Source organism: Ornithodoros turicata, chromosome 1, assembly GCF_037126465.1.
Source record: "Ornithodoros turicata isolate Travis chromosome 1, ASM3712646v1, whole genome shotgun sequence".
In the NCBI taxonomy this organism is placed as follows: domain Eukaryota; kingdom Metazoa; phylum Arthropoda; class Arachnida; order Ixodida; family Argasidae; genus Ornithodoros; species Ornithodoros turicata.
The window spans coordinates 31,017,012-31,035,887 of NC_088201.1; the positions used below are offsets into that span (position 1 = coordinate 31,017,012).

Consider the following 18,876-nt stretch of genomic DNA (forward strand, 5'->3'; position numbering starts at 1 on the left):
CAAGAAAAGTTTTGTCCAGATTTCATCCAGACTGAGCGAAGTCAAGACCACATCAAGAGCTGAGCGTCGACTGTGCTCGAAACTAATAATATTCAGCCGATACATGTCGTATTCAAAAATCCGTCGCAAAATAAGAATATTAACCAATAAGATAATTAGTTGGAGGGCAGCGGAATCACGATATCGAAGACTGTCGACGTTGCACATCGTTTTAACGTTGATGTACGAAGGGGATCAAGGAAGTCAGTTCCGACTCACCGTTGAGAAAGGAAGAAAACGAAAACTTATTTTCAAAATCTGGCTGGTTATGAGATGGAACTCTTCCAATTCCAGCTATGAGGGAGGGAGAGAAGAAAAAAAACGGAGACGTTTGCAGCCAGCCGCTCCAGAAAACTTGGTGGATCTTAAATAAGGACACTAATCACTCTCTTGAGATACTGTGAGCCTTGAGTCTCAAAAGTATCTAAGTATCTGAATTTAAGACTGAGCCCCATGTGGTGTAGTGAGAGGAAGATGATGTAGCCACATCATGGGGGCACGTGAATAAAGTGGAAGAAGAAGGAGGTCTTCTTTTGGGAACAGGCATCTCACGCCACTTTTGTCCTGGCCAATCTCCCTTAGTGGCTCACGGCCATTATCTCATTGGTAGAAGAAGAAGAAGAAGAAGAGGCTTACAGGAGGTCGGCAGGTGGAGACACCACATTAATTTTTGGCGACGGGTGAGAGCCTAATACTATTTCTCTTGACTTCGGTCGTACAATGTCCGGTTTACCTCCATCGCCTTTCTTTCTGTCCACGCCTGGGAGGCCTGCAATGCCATGGCGGTCATGGCGGTCATGGCGGTCATGGCGGAAGACGTTCGAAAACTACGTGCTCGCCGCTGGTTTTGAGTCCGCAGCAGTAGCTAGCAAGGCGGTAATCCTGTATCATTGCCTAGGCACTGAAGGTCAACGACTTTTCGACTTGCTACCTTCGCCTTCAGCAGATTCAGAAGCTCCTGTTTCTTCACAAACTGATATAATATAATAGTATAACAGTATAATATAATATAATATAATAGTATATAATAATAATAATATAATATAATAGTATAAGAGTATAATAGTGCTCTGCAGAAGTTGGATTTGCACTACGCAGCTGCAGCTAACCCTATCGCCGAACGCCATCGTTTCCGCCAGCGTGGCCAGCACTACGGCGAATCTCTTGATTTTGTCATTGCACTTCGGAAACTCGCAAATACCTGCGATTTCGGATCGACTTCGGGCCTGATGATTCGTGACCAAATCGTCGAGCCTACAAACATTCCGCACTTACGTGACCGTCTACTTCTGGAAGGACCGTCGCTTACCGGCGAGAACAGTACAGATTGCACGCCAGCTGGAACAAGTTCACCGAGACGCAAGAGAGTTCGGGAATACTACTGAAAATACAGTTCAACGACTTTTCAAGAAAAGCACCAAGAAATCCGTCAGCAACCGACAGAAGACTGGACCGTTGAAGCCACCGCACACTCAAGCAGGATCATACTGCTATCGTTGCGGGTCTTCCTTTCACCTCGATAATTCACCATCGTGTAAAGCACGAAACCAGAAATGTTTCTCCTGCGGGAAGGTAGGACATTTTGCTCCTGTATGCCGATCTACAAAATCTCTTCGACAATTGACGTCATCGCAGTCGCTTGGAGAGGCAGAAGTCTTCGACACAAACCCAACGGTGCTACAACTTCACACCCGGAAGGAGTCGAAAACTGGAATATAAGTTACGCTGAACGTTGAAGACAGACGCATGCAATTTTTGATTGACATAGGTGCTTCAGTGTCAGTTATGTGCCACGACACGTACAGCATCCGTTACAGCCGGCAACTGTTCGCCTACTGGACTTCTCGAAACGCCATATTCCAGTACTGGGATGCTTTCCAGCGCAAGTAGCTTACGAAGATAAGGCGACGTGCCTCGTATTTGACGTTGTGCAAGATGGCACTTCACTTTTGGGTCTGGATGCACTTACGTCCTTAGGAATAAACATCGACGGCATGCAACTCTCATGTTTCAACACAGCTACAATTTCAACACCTTTGCCAGCGGAGCTCACAGAAGAATTCTTTCAACTTTTCTACGGCAGACCTGGTTTAGCAAGGAACTACGTGCACAAAGTCACAGTTCGTCACGATGTTGCGCCGGTGACGTCGAAGCTCCGACGTCTACCCCAAACTGTACGCGAGAAAGTGTCTGAGGAACTTCGACGATTAGAAGCGGATGATATTACTGAAAGGATAACAGCATCTGAATGGGTGTCTCCGATCGTTGTTGTCAAGAAAAAGAATGGCAACATCCGTCTTTGCGTCGATCTTCGGGAGGCAAACAAGGCAGTAGTTCCAGATTGCTTTCCTCTTCCTCACACAAAGGAACTCTTGAACGCTTTGTCTAGCGCCAAACGCTTCACGAAGCTTGATCTAGCTTCTGCATATCACCAAGTCCTACCCCACACAGACAGCCGCGACTTGACTGCTTTCATAACACACGAAGGACTTTTCCGTTTCAAACGAGTGTGTTTTGGCCTTGCTTCCGCACCGTCCGCTTTTCTGCACATGATGTCCCTGGTATTACAAGGTTGTAAAGGAGTACTATTTTACATCGATGATATCATTTACGGCCGAACTGAGGAAGAACACATGCAGAACGTCCGCGCCGTTTTACGACGCCTTGCTTCCGAGGGACTCAAACTCAACGACAAATGTGTGTTTAACGTCAGTGAGTTACCTTTTTTGGGTCACACAGTCACTTCTTCGGAACTACTACCGCAGCAGACAGCAGTTACCGCCATTGAAAAGGCACCACCTCCCAAGGACCTGAAGTCGCTTCGCTCATTCGTCGGGTTGGCCGGGTATTATTCCAAGTTCATACCCCATTATGCCGAAGTGGTAGAGCCGATGCGTGAGCTGCTACGCGGAAAAGAGCCTTTTGCTTGGACTGCTGCTGCTGAGCAAAGCTTCAATCAAGTGAAGAAGCTTTTGGTGACCTGCCCGAATCTCAGCATGTTCAATCCTACTCTTCCAGTGACCGTTACAACTGATGCCTCCTCGTATGGGTTGGGTGCAGTTCTTCAGCAGCACGATGGCTCACAGCTACGAACAGTTGCATTTGGTTCACGAACACTGTCGGAACAAGAACGAAAATACTCTGTGGGTGAACGCGAAGCGCTGGCATGCCTTTGGGTATGTGAATACTGGCATATATACCTGTGGGTTCGACCATTTACACTATGCACCCATCATAAGGCCTTGGTTACACTGCTTGGTTGGCAAGGTTCAGGGCATCGTCCTCTGCGCATTTCAAGGTGGTCTGCACGTTTGTTCTACTACAACTTCACCGTACAATACAAAAAAGGCGCCGAGAATTGTGTCGCCGATGCTCTTTCAAGACTTCCCTTGCCAGCGCAAGATACTTCGGAGGAAGAAGTAATTTGCATAGTGTCTGCAGTAACGAAGCAAGAGATGCAAAGCGCCACATGCAGCGATCCCATATTGCAAGAGGTAATGCAGCATGTGAAGAATGACTCGTGGCCATCGTCAGGATCACGGTCCGAAGATATTCTTCCGTTTTATCGATGTCGTGGAGAACTCTCAGTCATGAACGAACTTTTGTTACGGGGTGATCGTGTGATTGTGCCCATGGCGTTGACAAGCCGTTTTCTGGAGCTCGCTCATGAGGCTCATCCTGGGATTGTCCGCACAAAACAGACTCCGAGAGCAGTACTGGTGGCCTGGCATGGATAAACGAGTGGAACAACTCGTCGGCTCTTGCAACGTTTGTCAGTCTGCTGACAAATCAGCGAAAACAAGTGTGCCCACCACTGCACCCAGTCCCTTTCCCAACTGCACCGTGGTCAAAACTTGCTATCGATATTGTTCGACCTTTCGACCATTTACCAGCTCATTGCAAGTACGCCATCACACTGATAGATTACCACAGCAAATGGCCTGAGATTGCTTTCGCCTCATCAGTTACAACATCTGCGATTACTAACTTTCTTAACCACGTATTCAGCAGAGAAGGCTTTCCGGACGAAATCGTTACTGAAGTTACAAGGGGGAAGATGTGGTGTAGTGATAGGGAGATGCTGTAGCCACATCATGGGGGGCATGTGAATAAAGTGGAAGACGAGGAAGCTTTCTTTTGGGAACAGGCTTACAGGAGGTCGGACATAGTTTCTTCCGCTCTGAGATAAAGGTGGAGACCCCACACCCCAGAATTTGGCTAGCCGAGTGCACTTTCTTTTAAAAGAACCAGCAACAGGTATATAGGTGTATCGTTCACTATATCACGCCATGCGGTCCTTGCGCTTTTGTTTGTGCAGTGTGTTTTGTTTGTGCAGTGTTTGTGTGTGCAAAGTGCAGCGAGCAAAAATTGTACGCGAAAACTACACGCTGGGAAACTCGCCTTTCATCATCATTGCGGTGAAACGAGAATCTGGGAAAGTAATTATTAAGGGCAAGTCATCAGTAACGTGTGCAACTACGAAACACTGGATTGACGGACCTCTCGTTGAGGATCTAATAAAACCTTCCAAACAGAAGGGTAAGCAATGTAATCGTATCAAATTGGATTATGTCTAATGTGGAGCTCCCCACCTGAATTGAGTACGATCCATGGCGTCGGTCAACGGTATTGAAAATAAAATTAACTGAAACCGGCCGATCAGGACCGGATAAAAATGCTCACGTGATTTTCGATTCATATAGCCGCATGAAACAAATAAAGCTAGATCTCTGAGCGTAAAAATTTGTATCCTGGTTCGACAGCTGTGGCAGATCACCGTCAAGAAATAACGTACAGAAGCGAGCGTATGTACGTGTTGTTTAGGCACATGTGGAGAAATATGCCAGAGCCAGAGCGTAGTAGCATCGATCTCTCGCGTCTGCCAGAAACCTGCACGGACGGCGTTACGATGTTGCGATCTTCGAGCGATGCTAGCAATGCGCCCCTGGCCGAACAGGCATTCAGCGGTAACCATTACAGATCACAGTAAAAAAAACTTTGCGAACAAGTAAAGGTGCTAAACAGTGCTGCTTTAATACTTGAGTAGCGTCGGATATATTTCAGATTCTTTTTTCACTGTCGCTGGAGCGTCGTGACTCGTGCGAGAGCGACTCACTTCCTCATAGGGATTAGCTACTTCGAGTAAGTAAGTAGTAAGAGTAAGTAAGTCGTAAGTTACAAACCAGTATAAAAGAACACAAAAGAGATATAGATAAGGGCAACACAAGAACAACCGAATTATGTGAACATGTAAGCACGCTATCAACTTGGAGGCCCCGCGTATTCTGGCACATGAAGGCCGTTGGGGTGTGCGTAGGAATGTGGAGGCAAAGCAACGGTGTGGGCGAGCTTGTACATACTGACACGAAAAAAACAGCGCAGGAACTAGACGTGAAGTAGATCGTTTGTCTACTTCACGTCCCGTTTCTGCGCTGTTTTTTTGTGTCAGAATGTGGAGTCTTAGCATATCAAAATGAACGAAAGATGTATGAATACACATCCCAACCCGCTCCCAGATTGCTACGCCACCTTCTTTAAAAAGTAACCGACAGGTGATTTTGTTTTACTTTTGATGATGGGGCTCCCATGAACCCCGAAAAGTCATTTTATGTCCCTACTTTACTTTTGTACGAGGTGCTTCGCGGCGGTAACACGGAATAAAAAATACTGTTGTACGCCGGTGTGAAAAATATACATCAAAAGCTACAACTCCATTGGGTGCGAAATAGGAGGAAGTTTTTGCCGTGTTTTGGAGGCGTTGGCTACGCTGTGACAAGCACTGCTGCCCAGGGGAAACACGAGACGAATCCGAGGAACTCGTCTGATATCGTCATGTTGAAGAGCAGTGCCCAGGGTTCACAGAATGTTCGGCATAGGCATGCACCCTGTTCGTTTATTTGCTTTTTTTTTCTTCTTCTTTTTGCAACGGTTTCAGAACCGAAAGTGGAAAAGACAGCAAGGTATTTCACTCTTCTTGGAGAACTCAAACCACAAATGCAGCGTAACTTGTCCATAATTCCGCCCGTTAGGCTTTCTGTGCCGTCCTTCACGTTCACCTAGGACAAAAGCTGGTTTTATAGCGGTATAGCTTTATAGGGTCAACCACATTGTAGGTCTGTCCGTGGCTTTATAAGGGCACGCGACACCACGTGATCATCAGACTGTGCTTACGGTACGCAGAAACCACCTGTGTAACCACTAGCAGTAATCTGAAAAAAAGAATCTCATAAAACATTAAAGGGCTTTGAATAATGTAATAGCATCTCCAAAAATGTTGACAAAACTTTACCGCCAACGTTGGCCCTATAAAGCTACTGCATTTAAACGGGTTTGGCACAAGCGCGAAGATGCAGCCTTTTTTTTTTTTTCTTGAATTACTTGCATCACCAATGTAATATTGCGCATCAAAAGCTGCGACTCATTGATGTTTTTTTTTTGTTGGTGGTGTTGTTTTCGTGCACATGCACACATCACACAGAGGGCTTCCGTGTCTGGTTCTTTCGGCACGTGAAACCATAGTTTTCGTACCTGCACGGAGGGTTTCGATTGCGCGTGCGAACACGCACAAAGATTTGCGCAAAGCGAGTCAGAAAAGAGCCCCATTCGTGACTCACGCAGATGCTACGTATAGCGTCACGCTATACCCTATTTAATAGGCAGCAGAAAGGGAAAGACGACGACACACAATAGGCTACTTGTGAAAAAAATGACCATGTATTGTCGTCATAGAAAAATATAGGTACAGAGGTAAAACAGAGCACGGCGCATGGAAGAATTGTCAATTTCGCGTAAGTGACCTCATCGTGGACCCCTCGCTGATGCTACATTTACTACACCGTGAGAAGCAGCGTTGTATATCAGACAGCTGCAGAAACGCCTGGGCAAGCGAGCCCCAGAAACGAGACAACCCACAACGGAATGTCTGAAGCAACATTCCGAACGAACGGCTCCAACCATGTGTATATACTTCACCACATAGCACGCAGAACGCCAACCATTGCACAGAACGGCACCGTTCTCACTCCTGATTTGTGGAAAGCGCAGGACGTACAGCTTTTTTGTCAGAATTAGTATTACGGCGCAAGTGCCACAGAAAGACGTACGTCTTCAGCTTTACTATAACGCCGCACTATATATTAACCCAGCGACGCCTCATAGTGCAAGGAACAATGGTAAACACCAGAGCCCAACCTAGAGTCAAAAAGCACGTCGCAGTGCTTTGGTCTCTTTGCACGCATGCAGAGGCTTTGCAGAGCAAGTGCGATGGCCACAGCCTTAGCCACGTTGGTCTCTCAGGTGCACTCAATCGATGATTTCTGTCCTTAACGGTGAACTATCATGCTGGAGTATCTAATGATCATAAGTTGTTTTCCAGGAGCATTTGCAAAGCTTAAGTTCTTCTTAAGCAGTGTACGGATCGACTTGCTCACAGGACAATTGCCTGCCTCACGCGGGCTCCCCAATCGCGCTCTAACACACCACTCCTCAAAGAGTATGTGACACTTCACCCCAACTTATGGTGGATAGGTGTATAAAACGGTCATATGCATCGATGTGAACCTGCATTCCAAGATTTACAGAAAATGGGGCAATAGACGCGAAGAAAATCGGCATCGTGAATACTGAAACCCATCCGGCTCTCACTTCATGAAAGGCATTTCCGCCAGTCGGGCGGGCGAGGTCACGTGCTTTCAAGAACCAACGAGAATCGTGGAGACCCTCGCTCCTTTGATGTCAGAGCCTGATGCGTAAGTTGGTTCAAGGGTTTATATCTCGGGAAGCACGACACATAGAAAAGTAATTTTTCCTCCATACTCTGGTTGTAGTACATATGTGTACATGACATGCAGGGTGTTTCACTTACAATGAGCCAAATTTTAAAAAAAAATGATTCATCGCACACCAAAAAGACAGATTGCATAGTGTTACCAGTGATGTGATTATACTCAAACTATTTTTGTTTTCTAATTAATTAAGTGAAATTAATTAGTCAGTTCTTTAATTATTATTATAAGGATTAGAGCCAAAACGTCAATAAGAAAGTTGTAGTGGGCGATACAACAACACGAAACCCGCTGATTGCAACTTTGTACCTCTAACAGATCCTTTTTTTTTCTCGGCTCCATAGACTAACTTTCGGGTTTGCAAAAAACCGAACCGGGACCTGTCGCAGACGCGCGAGGAGTCAATGTCAAGCCAAATGAGGTCATGAGAACTGTGACTTGTCTTCGTTCGATAACAGGACGCTCGAGAGCGCTGTGATCCGGCGCTCCTCGCGCGTCTACGACAGGTCCCGCGTCCGTTTTTTTTTTTTTGCAAACCCGAAAGTTAGTCTTTGGAGCCGGGAAAAAAAGGATCTGTTAGAGGTACAAAGCTGCAATCAACGGGTTTCGTGTTGTTGTATCGCCCGCTACAACTTTCTCCTTGACATTTTTGCTCTAATCCTTACAATTAAAATATGACTAATTGATTTCACTTAATTAATCACAAAACAAAAATAGTTTGAGTATCCGCACACCACTGGTAACACTATGCAGTCCGTCTCTTTGGTGTGCGATGAACCTTTTTTTTTCTAAACTTTGGCTAATTTTTCGTGAAATACCCTGTATACAGGGTGTCTCTTTTTAGCTGCAACAAATTTTCATAAAAAGGGGAGCTGCCTTAGGACGCTTTTACTTTCGCCATTGGATTACTCGACGGGGCTGCTACTAGGAAGCCGTATTTATTCTCAATTAGGGGACTAATTAACAGAGATATTCTTAATCACCTTTTTTAATTATTGACTTTAGGGAGCACATTGCAATTGTAATATTAAAGCCTGATCTTCACATGATGCGCTCGAACCACTGACGAAGCACGAAAGTAATCGCAGCGCGCGCCACAGACCTAATTATTTCAGCTCTGCCGTCTGTTGCGCACCTTAAAGGGGCACTAAAATGCAAAAACAACTTGCTCTCAAATGAAAGCCCGTGTTTCAATTAGTACGATGCAAGCAAAGTTAGTTCAAACAGCGCTACCGTTTAGAAGAAAAACGAAATGAAAACACAGCCGTCTTTGGCGGCAACGAATGGGATCCCCAGGAGGCAAAGATTGGCGGCATCCAATGAGACAGCAGGAGAAGCGCGCGCTTACCTATCGTGGCCATGTGGATTTGGAACGGGTCCCATCGTAGTGTTCCGTATATTCGCGGCATGATGCGTACTGCTCCGTTTTTCAATACCGGTCCACTGAATTGTAGCCCACAACAGTTCTCGCGAATGTTCCTCTGACAACATTTATCTTCACATCCTTCGGACAGCGACGCCAGTTCGCTTCGCAACGCGCACAATGTTTTTCACCGGGACTATGGCGGGCTTCTAGCCCGCCATACCGGGACTGCTCCATGGTGTGGCACGCGCAGCATGGACTAAAAACACCGATGCCCGAGCTCAAACGACGTTCACTGCTTAGCGCCGAAGCAAGAAAGAGCCCGGTATACTTTCGATTGTAGTTCCGTAACGGAATCAAAGTTTTGAATTATGATAACGAGTACGAAATTAACATAGCGTGTAACGTAATTTGAAGTGAACTTGTTTTTGCATTTTAGTGCCTCTTTAAGTGGTCGGCTAAAGAGCGACGGTGACGTCGATACCTCCGCCCTCACTTAGCGTCACAGAAAAACGTAATGTTTCACGATCTTTGTTTTGTTTTTCTTTTTTTCCTTGCAAAGAGCCTCGCGCATCACCACTACATATCAGCGCTTATCGTACCAGGGAAGGGCAAGAGCTGTGTCCGGCAAGATGAAACGACTGATACGGCAAGCGACTGCGAACACATGAAGGAACGAAAGGAAGGAAAAAGAAAAACAAAACAAAGATCGTGAAACATACCGCGATAAGGGTTTGCCAACATCGCGTATGACGTTTTTCTGTGACGTTAAGTGAGGGCGGAGATAACGACGTCACCGTCGCTCTTTTGGCGATCACCTTCTGTTTCCAGCGGACGGCCGAGGTCAAATACTTGGGTCTATAGCATCTGAGATTACTTCAGTGCTTCATCAGTGGTTCGAGCGGATCATGTGGTGATCAGACTTTAACATTGCAATTGTAATATGCTCCCTAAAGTCAATAATTAAAAAGTTGATTAAAATATCTGTTAATTAGTCCCGCAACTGAGAAAACAATTGGTTTCCTAGTAGCAGCCCCGTCGACTAATCCAATGACAAAAGTAAAATCGCCCTAAGGCAACTCCCTTTTTTTTTTGTGAAAATTTGTTGCGGGTAAAAGGAAACACCCTGTATAATAAACAAACTGTAAAACTAAATTGTCAATTTGGGCTCGTTGGTAAGATACTTCCATTTCACTAGAAGCGCACCTGTAAAAGTGTCACCACCCCTTTAGGCGAGAATCAAAGCTGGTTTCATACGGCAGACCATGTGAAGGGCGCACAGGAAAATCAGCAAATAATGCGGAGCCTGAAACTACGTTTATGCGCCATGTTTGAGTATAGCTGGGGGTGGTTTCGGTTATCGTCACATCGCCTACCATCAACAACGCGGCACCCCGGAAGGTTGACCGGCAATGCCCCATTACTGTTCGGTGCCAATGTGCACACAAAAGGGAAATGTTGGCCCCAATAACGAGAAGGTTAATCTTCAGTCGCCCCTGCTTCAGTTATTGCCTCTGAATAATTAAAAAGTGCACATGGCAGGATCACGGGCGTGTTTCGCGTATCACGGGACGGCAGCTTCTTTCAGAAGTATAGGTCTATGCTGCACGCGACCTACAGAGGACTCCATTTATGTGCACAAGTGTTGAATATCCAGTGAAAGCGTGCTGCCAAACCTACATTTAGAAAGTCATTGGAAAATTAGCTTTGTGCACTGTCTCGCTTAGCGGCGCATGTTAGTTTGGGTCAGTGTTGCTATAGTCACTTTTAAAAAGCAGCTGTATATCCAGCAGATAAACCGACACACCAGGTTTGAGAGCAAAAGCAATGCGCGCCTTCTGGTGTGCTGCTGACTTTGCATCATTAAGAAAAACGATACAACACTCGATGAAATAGTCACATACAAAAAAAATATGGTTTTCTGTATCTTGAAGGAGGAGGCTCTTCCTCTTTCGTTGTGTGAACAGTCAGCGTGCCCCACTTGACTTCCATCTCAAAAAGCATAGTTCCGTCCACGCTTTGTTTGGACACCAACAACTACAGGTGCGAGTTCATAATTGAAAGAACATCTGATATTTTACTCAAGGTACACAAAATGTGTCTAGACACAGGTCTTTAAATACTTTTACTCAGCTATTGAACCCAGAAGATAAACAGACATTTCCGTAGCAAGATCATCTCTGAACATCGCCACTCCACGTTACACACAGGGACCTGCTACGTAACTGCGTAATAGACCACATCATGATACACTGCTGTAAACTTCGGGCAAGTAGTTCAGTATTCATGTGTTCAAAAGCGACGGAGTCCTAAAAGTGCTCAACTCGACGTGGGATTTAGTCATGAAGATCGAGCTACGCAAAGCGTGCTTATCCGGCGCTCTTTGCTCCTTGTAGAAGGTAATAACGAAGTTGTCCGTAAGAAACGGCACTTTGTTGAGCTCGGCTGTCCAGTCTTCCTGCTCCCCTGTCATCCAAAAAACTCTAATCTCAAGGATGTCGACTATCCTGCTGGTCCCGCTACGGGATATGCACATAGCACGACCGCCCGAATACTCAAATATGGCGCCGCCGACAGTCACCGCCACAAGATGGCAGCACTTATGAATAAGGCGTAGACAGACCTCGCTACCATAAGCGTACTGGAGTAGCCGGCCCAATGTAGAGTTGGGCCAACATCTCCATATTTTCTTTTTTTTTTTTACCAACCAACCAAACAAACAACATTTTCAAATATCATCATCATAAACACACTACCTGTCTTGTTAGTAAACGCAACACTTACCAGGACTGTACAGTTCTGGTGCATATCGTTTTGAGATGGACCTTGCAACTTCAGCGTTGTCTCGAGCCTGCACAGCAGCCCCATCGGCCTGCTCTGCCTTGCCCCTAGCCGTGGCTGTCCTATGACGCGTAAAAAGGAGACGGAACGTAATTGGTACGATAGTGCGATATACAATAACATGAACCGCAGTTGCGGAATGCTTGCTTCAACGTTCTGTTACCCGTTGCATTGTTACTTAACAAAAAGATTACCATAAGAACGGAAGTCTACCATTTCGGAGGGAGCAAGAAAATATATCAGTAGAGAAATTTAACTGTAAAGAAATAGACAGTAACTTCGTTAAACCTGTTAACTGGGAAATATTGATAGGGAAAATAGAAACAAGGTTGCCGATTAAAAACCATGCTAGCACAATACTGGAAAGAAACGGGAAATATAGCAACAGCATCGGACAATATAGGATTTGACAGAACAGAACACAGACACATTACAGTTTGATCCTAGCTCAAAAGGCCGACCCACCACCACCACCACTCGGACACACATTGCAGGTTGCATTTGCAATGTCCATACAATAATGGCATCCTAATATTAGTATAACATGAACCAAATATTGGGGTGATGCCTAGAAAGCTTCCTGCTCGGAAATAACCGCTTCTAAACTTTGCAGTTTTTTAAAACAAGGGTGCTCCCATCAACTGCCCACATTGTTCGTGTTACATGTGCTTCGGTACAACTACACAAAGTTTCCTTTCGTGAAATGTTTCGCTATTTTGTGATAGTTTATACGGGTACACGTCTTGGTGTTACCCATGGCGAGGGTCGTCAAAACACCTCTGGGACTCATCGGAAACACTGTAGAAGTACATGGGCACCTGGAGTAGGGCACTAGTGAGATAGAGGCTAATCATTCTCTGCACGGAAATGACATCATATTTTAACTTTGTATCAAAAGAGGGCAAAACATAATGGGATATCATTTGAAGAAAGTTGCCACATAATATTGGTCATTACACTTTCAGCATTCCAAGGACGGACATCATGCAGATGTCTAAAGCATGTCGGTCGCCAACCACAGTTGCTTCGCGGCGCTAACACGGAATTTAAATAAATATATGAAAAGTCGGTAGTCATGGAACGGCAGCAATCATGCGTGTCGTCTACGGTACACAGATGGCGCAAAGTGGCAGATACTTCCTGCATTATATCATATTTGGAAGCACTGCATTTAGGTAACACCTAGCGGTGCTGCTTGTGCACTAGATGTAAAAGTTAAATGTCAAACTGGAAAGCATTAAGTCTATGTAGTAGTTTTTTGCTCCATGGGTGGTTCTTCCACTTGATGACAACATTTATGACTGGATAATAGGACTACGGTAGGGAGTGACTTTTTTTTCGGGTTAAATGCCTTTCTCAGATTCGGGGGGTAAAAATCGGGCGCTATTTTTAAATCTGTAATTCGGGGAGAAATCGGGCGATAATTGTACCTTCGGGTGTTATCGGGTGTTTTTGTTTCTCCTCTTGTCTATTAAGACTTTTCCTAACCTCTCTTTTTTGTTCTTGTTCTTTTGTTGTTACTTTTGCGAGATCGTGGCCTTCCAGCGGTAATCCCCGAAGGCATAGACAGTGTTGACACACCTGGGTGTATTGCTTGGAAAGTAAGTGACCCATTCTTACATGTGTTACACGTGACAACCTTTGTTCGTCTTCAGTGGAAACGTCACTTGAGGATTTCATAGTGACTGGAATTCGGGGAGAAATCGGGTTTAACCCGAATTGGTCGGAGGTCAGTTCGGGGGGGAATAACCGGGCGGAATCCGGTTTAACCCGGAAAAGTAACTCCCTTTATAACCTTAGTAAATTGTGAGCCGTTATATCGCATGCCTACCTTGAGATGGCAATATCAGCTTTCTGCAGAGCAGTCTGTGAGGCCCTGGTAGCTGCCGCCACGGCCGATTCAACCCTCTCTCGAAACTTGGCCGAACGGAGCAAGAAGAGATGCTTCTTCTTGCCCGAGGTAACGAGAATGTTGTTCTTGTACTTGCCCTCTTCTCGTGTTCCGTCTTTGAGGGTAGTCACACCATAACCGTACTTCTTGTTATTGTACCACTCTCCTTCATACTTGAGACCATCCGAGCGCTCCGCGATGCCGAAGCCGCACCGTCGGTCGTTCTTCCATTCTCCCATATAACTTTCAACTACACTCTGGTCCGTTGTGTCTTCCTGAGTGAGTTTATACCGGGAATAAGTGTTGAAACACAAAAACTCTACATTGCATAGTACACAGTATAATTAGGAATCACGAAGTACGTTTGCCATCGTTCAAGTGCTGCTAGGGTGAGCCGCAGAGCAACAACTTGGAAACCGTACGCTGAGGGAGCCAAGTGACCTCATAGTGACGTCACTCTGCCAGCTCAAGTGGCAGTTCCATGGGAGAATATCTATTCCGTTACCTCCCAGTAGCAGGCGCCGTTGCGCCACTGATCTTGAAAGGCATTTATGTACTTCGTACGCAATCAGTTGTGCGGGAGAAAGCGTATACCTGTGAGACGAAAGAGGCGTTGGAGTCTGTATGCGCTTCGGTGAGCCCCGACTGGCCAGACTCGGAGCTAGCCGAGCTCATGTTGGATCCCGACGAACGTAGCGATGAACCACTCGTCGCTGTACGTTTGTCGATGTCCCCCGTACTGTGCTGCTTCTTGATGCGGAAGCCCTGCCAAGACACGCAGCTCAAGACTCATTCCTTACCAATCAACCCTTGGAACGTAAGACATCGAATGCGGTCCACAACATGCACAAGCATGCATTACAGGGTATCAATATGACATGCAGATGCTTTAGACTATACCTGGAGTATAGACTTCTTGAAGTTGGACGACTTCTCAGCGAGGGATCTTCGTCGCTGCGGTGCATCGTCACTACGCGCCTTGAGGACGAAACCACCACGGCAGTCATCGATCTTCCGGTCCCTGTCCGAAGCCGGGTCCACCGTGTGCGCGCTGTCCAGCGAGGTGTGGGAGGTCCGAATGGAAGGTCCAGTCGCTGGTTTAGGTGTCGTCACCGCCGGATTGGAAGCTCGACTGTGTGCAGCCAAGCCAAACGGAGCACTGGAGCGTACGCCATACCCTTGCCGGGTGCCACGAAGCCACTGGCCCTGGTAAGTGCCTAACAGCAACAAGAACGTACATTACCTACTCCGGGCACGCTACGTATATGCTTTGTCATCAAAATAAAGCCACATGGACTGCTCCCTCAGCACGAAAAACTATACGTACAATGGAATTCATGTGCACATTGGTTGCATACAGAGGAAATACAAACAACTTTATTTTTAAGATGATGAAAATATATTTACACATGCATGGCGTATAGACAATCAGTTTGCATTGAACAATGGGCCAGAATGATATGCCTGACATGAGTTATGGACACAGTGTACGTACAAACTGTTAAGTGGTGCTCATGACGCCGAAATGTTTGCACAACGCGCGGATTGCATAAACCTCGAATGTGTAACGCTTTTGTGGGTATTCCCTTCTCAATCAATGCAAGAGGAAGCACATCTTGGTGCTACACTACTAAATTCTCACCAATGACACGACTCAGTTACTAGGGACTAGTGTGTTAGTGTTACTCAGGACTAATGTGCCGCTAGCAAAGTTTAGGAAGGCTAAGGACGTTTCAGCCATACGATCCTTTGGGCCCCCTTCCAGTGCCAAGCTTTCATTGTTGTACCTACCTGCGTCCCCGGCAGTTCATATACTTGGCATGGATTATAAATTAAGTCAATTGCCAAATTATTTCAAGAAATGTTCCGACATTCATTTGACAGGCAGCGCACGCTCTCATGTTATCGTTGTGCATGATCTCAGATATGTACGATCACCACAACGGTGCTCCTCCTGGTGCCACGCAAAGCAATACGCAAGCAACGGCCGCAGTTTGCGTTCTCGCTATGAAACAGCAATTCACGGCATGGGCGTACCGAGAAGGGAGCCGGGGGGGGGGGGGGGGGGGGGGGGGGGGGCATGCCCCACCCCCTGGAGCTTCAAGGTCGCTTGTGAAAATATTGCGCTCTTTAGTCATAGGTCGCAATGATTATTCTCAGATGTCATAATAGGAATCTCTGAACACCCGCACAGTCCGCCTCCAGAAAAACAGGTGAGAGGGGGACATTGCACGCTTGCTGACCAAATCTCGTGTCTTCGTAATGTTATACCCCTGACACACGGGCAACCTAAAGGCCTTTCCAGAGAAACCCTTCCGAACGGCGTTTGCTTCACATGAGACACTATAAAGGAGATACCCCCTTTCACAAGCAGGCCTTTGCGGAAGAGGAGATTGCTTATCTCCTTTGCGGGCGAAAAGCCGTAGTCTCGAACACAGAGCCGGTCGACGATTGTTAGACCATGGCAATAGACGATCCTCTGTTTACAAACATGTGACGTCACGAGAAGATTGGTTCGAGGTTATAGGCGACCTGCACACCTACGTCATTGATTACGTAACGCCACCGCGCAAAGCATGCTGGTGGGCACTATCAGGTTTATCAGCCGACGCGTTTTTCCCGCTTCTTGCCCACCACAGCAAAATATAACCTCGAATCGGCCTTCTCCTGACGTCACATGTTTGTAAACAGAAAGTCGTCTATATATTTTGCTGTGGTGGGCAAGAAGCGGGAAAAACGCGTCGGCTGATAAAGCTGATAGTGCTCACGAGCATGCTTTGCGCGGCGGCGTGACATAATCAATGACGTAGGGGCGCAGGTCGTCTATTTAAATTAAGAATGCCCGACTCGAATATTTTAATTATTTAACGAATGGAGCTAGAAGGCCATTTTGCAGCTAATTTAATAATTGCAGTTTATAAACACCTCGCGAAGGCTCGTGAGTGCAGTGCTCTCGAAGCACATTTCAGATGGCGCTACTGAGCGAAAGGAAGATCGACGCTGTCGCGTGTCACCGTCCTTTTAGCAAGGTGTCCTTCAAAGCAGTAAAGGACTCCCACCGCAAAGGAGTTCTAGCTAGCCCGTGTGACAGGGGTATTATCCAAATTATCTCATCGCAAATCGCGTGTACACAGTGTTCTCCCAAAGTATTCTTTCCCTCTGTAATGCTCAAGTATCATAAAATTAATTTCTAGTTTTGAGAAGACGTCATAGTGTGCACAATTCTGCAATGCGTCTGACAACATTGCCCCTCCAAAGTCGATTTCTGTGTCCTAACGACAGCTGTATGAAGACGCTCGCGCTGTTGCTAGGAGAGAGTCGCGAACTCTTGATGACGTCACCTACCCTTGGGGAATGCAGAGAGTGGAGGTTTCTTTGGAACGTTCACTGACAGAATTTGTATTTTGCGTACTCAGTCTGAGCAGAGTTGATTTGTAGTACATAAAAAATAGTATAATTTTTAATCCCACTTTAACTGATAAAGAGACATTAACCTTCCTAATTAATAGACAGAAGTTGATGGTCTCAGTTGCGTGTATAAAACACATCGCCTAGGAAAAGAGGAACTATTCGAAATTCACCAATTCCCAAGAAGATTCCCGGAAGAAATATTAGTGACTTAAAGATACCCTTCTCGATGTCCTGTAGCTATAATTCCGATTACCCCGTGCTTCTTTTTCTTTCTTATTCTAGTTACGGTTCAGCTTATTTGTATTAATTAAAAGGCTAATATTTTCATGAACTAGTAGGCGTATCCATCTTTTGCCACCTAAATGTTTCTCCTCTCCTCAATCTGTTTTTTTTTTCTCCTCTCGCCTTATCTCAATCTTTTAATGAACATTTTCCTCACCTCACCTCACCTCACCTCACCTCACCTCAACGTCCGTCAGGTGAGGGCAGGGTGTCAACCGAAAAAATACGGGTTCGGTTCGGGTTCAGAAGTTTCGGTTCGGTTCCGTTTCAGCTCCGGAGCGCAAAGAATAACGGTTCGGGCCCGTTCGAACCCGTTCCATACGGGTTCATAACGGTTCATCTAGTGTATAGTGAGGGAAGCATCCGCACTCTCCCAAAAAAAGCTAAAGTGTAGGGAACATGACGCGAGATCTTCTACAAAAACACCAGTATATCGTGTGTATCGAATGGTGGACCTGCGAAGGACATGAAAACGAAAGAAGAAGAAATGGAAAAATATTAGTCACTGCCATCACGCGGTATATAAACGGTGGTACTGTCGCGCGTGTCAGCGTCTGCTTCGCAATTTTATACGTGAGGCTGGTCTTACGGAACGAAATAGTATACTGTTGTATAAACAGAGGCCCAAGTAAGGTTATCTTGATTTTGTGGTCATCGTGAATCCTTCCTTCGACGCATTAACGAATACAACACAACCTCTTCTTAAAAGAAATCGCAACATATTTGTTTCTGACGAGCTGTAACCGATAATCAAAGAATGACCGCAGCAGCGATGACGGCTTTGCACGACCTTTACAGGAGCGTATTTTAGTAACTGAGGAACCCACATAATGCCCTTCGTGTTTGTTCCGTCAACACGCTTCTTTCCGGGATACCCACGTCCGCGTTTGTTCGTTGCCCCGGCGTCTACTAACCTAAGCGATGTCCCACATGGATGCTCATCGGTAGTGCCTCTAGCGGTACCTGCACAAAACTCACCTGAGACCGCCATGTTGCCCTATTATAAAGCATGGAAGCCGACGTTTTCGCGCTCTCTTATTTTTTTTAGCTCAGTAGGATTTTTTGTAGCTTTCGCACGCATAAATACGTCATCGTGCGCCACCGGAAGTTCCTCAGGTAAGTAGACATCGAGTTACATGTGCAAATGCCGGTTAGGTTTATCTGCACGCACCCTGTATATGGTTATTCGTGACATTGTAAACGTAATATGCTAGTCAGCTAAATAAGTGAATCATGGTGTTTATGGTCAATATTTAGGGATTCGC

At 46.0% G+C, this 18,876-nt stretch overlaps 1 protein-coding gene across 1 annotated transcript in view; it reads right to left on the reverse strand.

Moving 5' to 3' along the window:
• The window catches only part of LOC135377861 (junctophilin-1-like), an 87,689-nt gene that overhangs the window by 16,442 nt on the left and 52,371 nt on the right, over positions 1-18,876 (reverse strand). Inside the window, exons 2-5 of the mRNA XM_064610575.1 lie at positions 14,819-15,135; positions 14,513-14,683; positions 13,859-14,193; positions 11,971-12,089 (exon numbers count right to left, since the gene is read on the reverse strand). Of these exons, the coding sequence (XP_064466645.1) occupies positions 11,971-12,089; positions 13,859-14,193; positions 14,513-14,683; positions 14,819-15,135 (942 nt within the window). The remainder of the gene's footprint in view (positions 1-11,970; positions 12,090-13,858; positions 14,194-14,512; positions 14,684-14,818; positions 15,136-18,876) is intronic.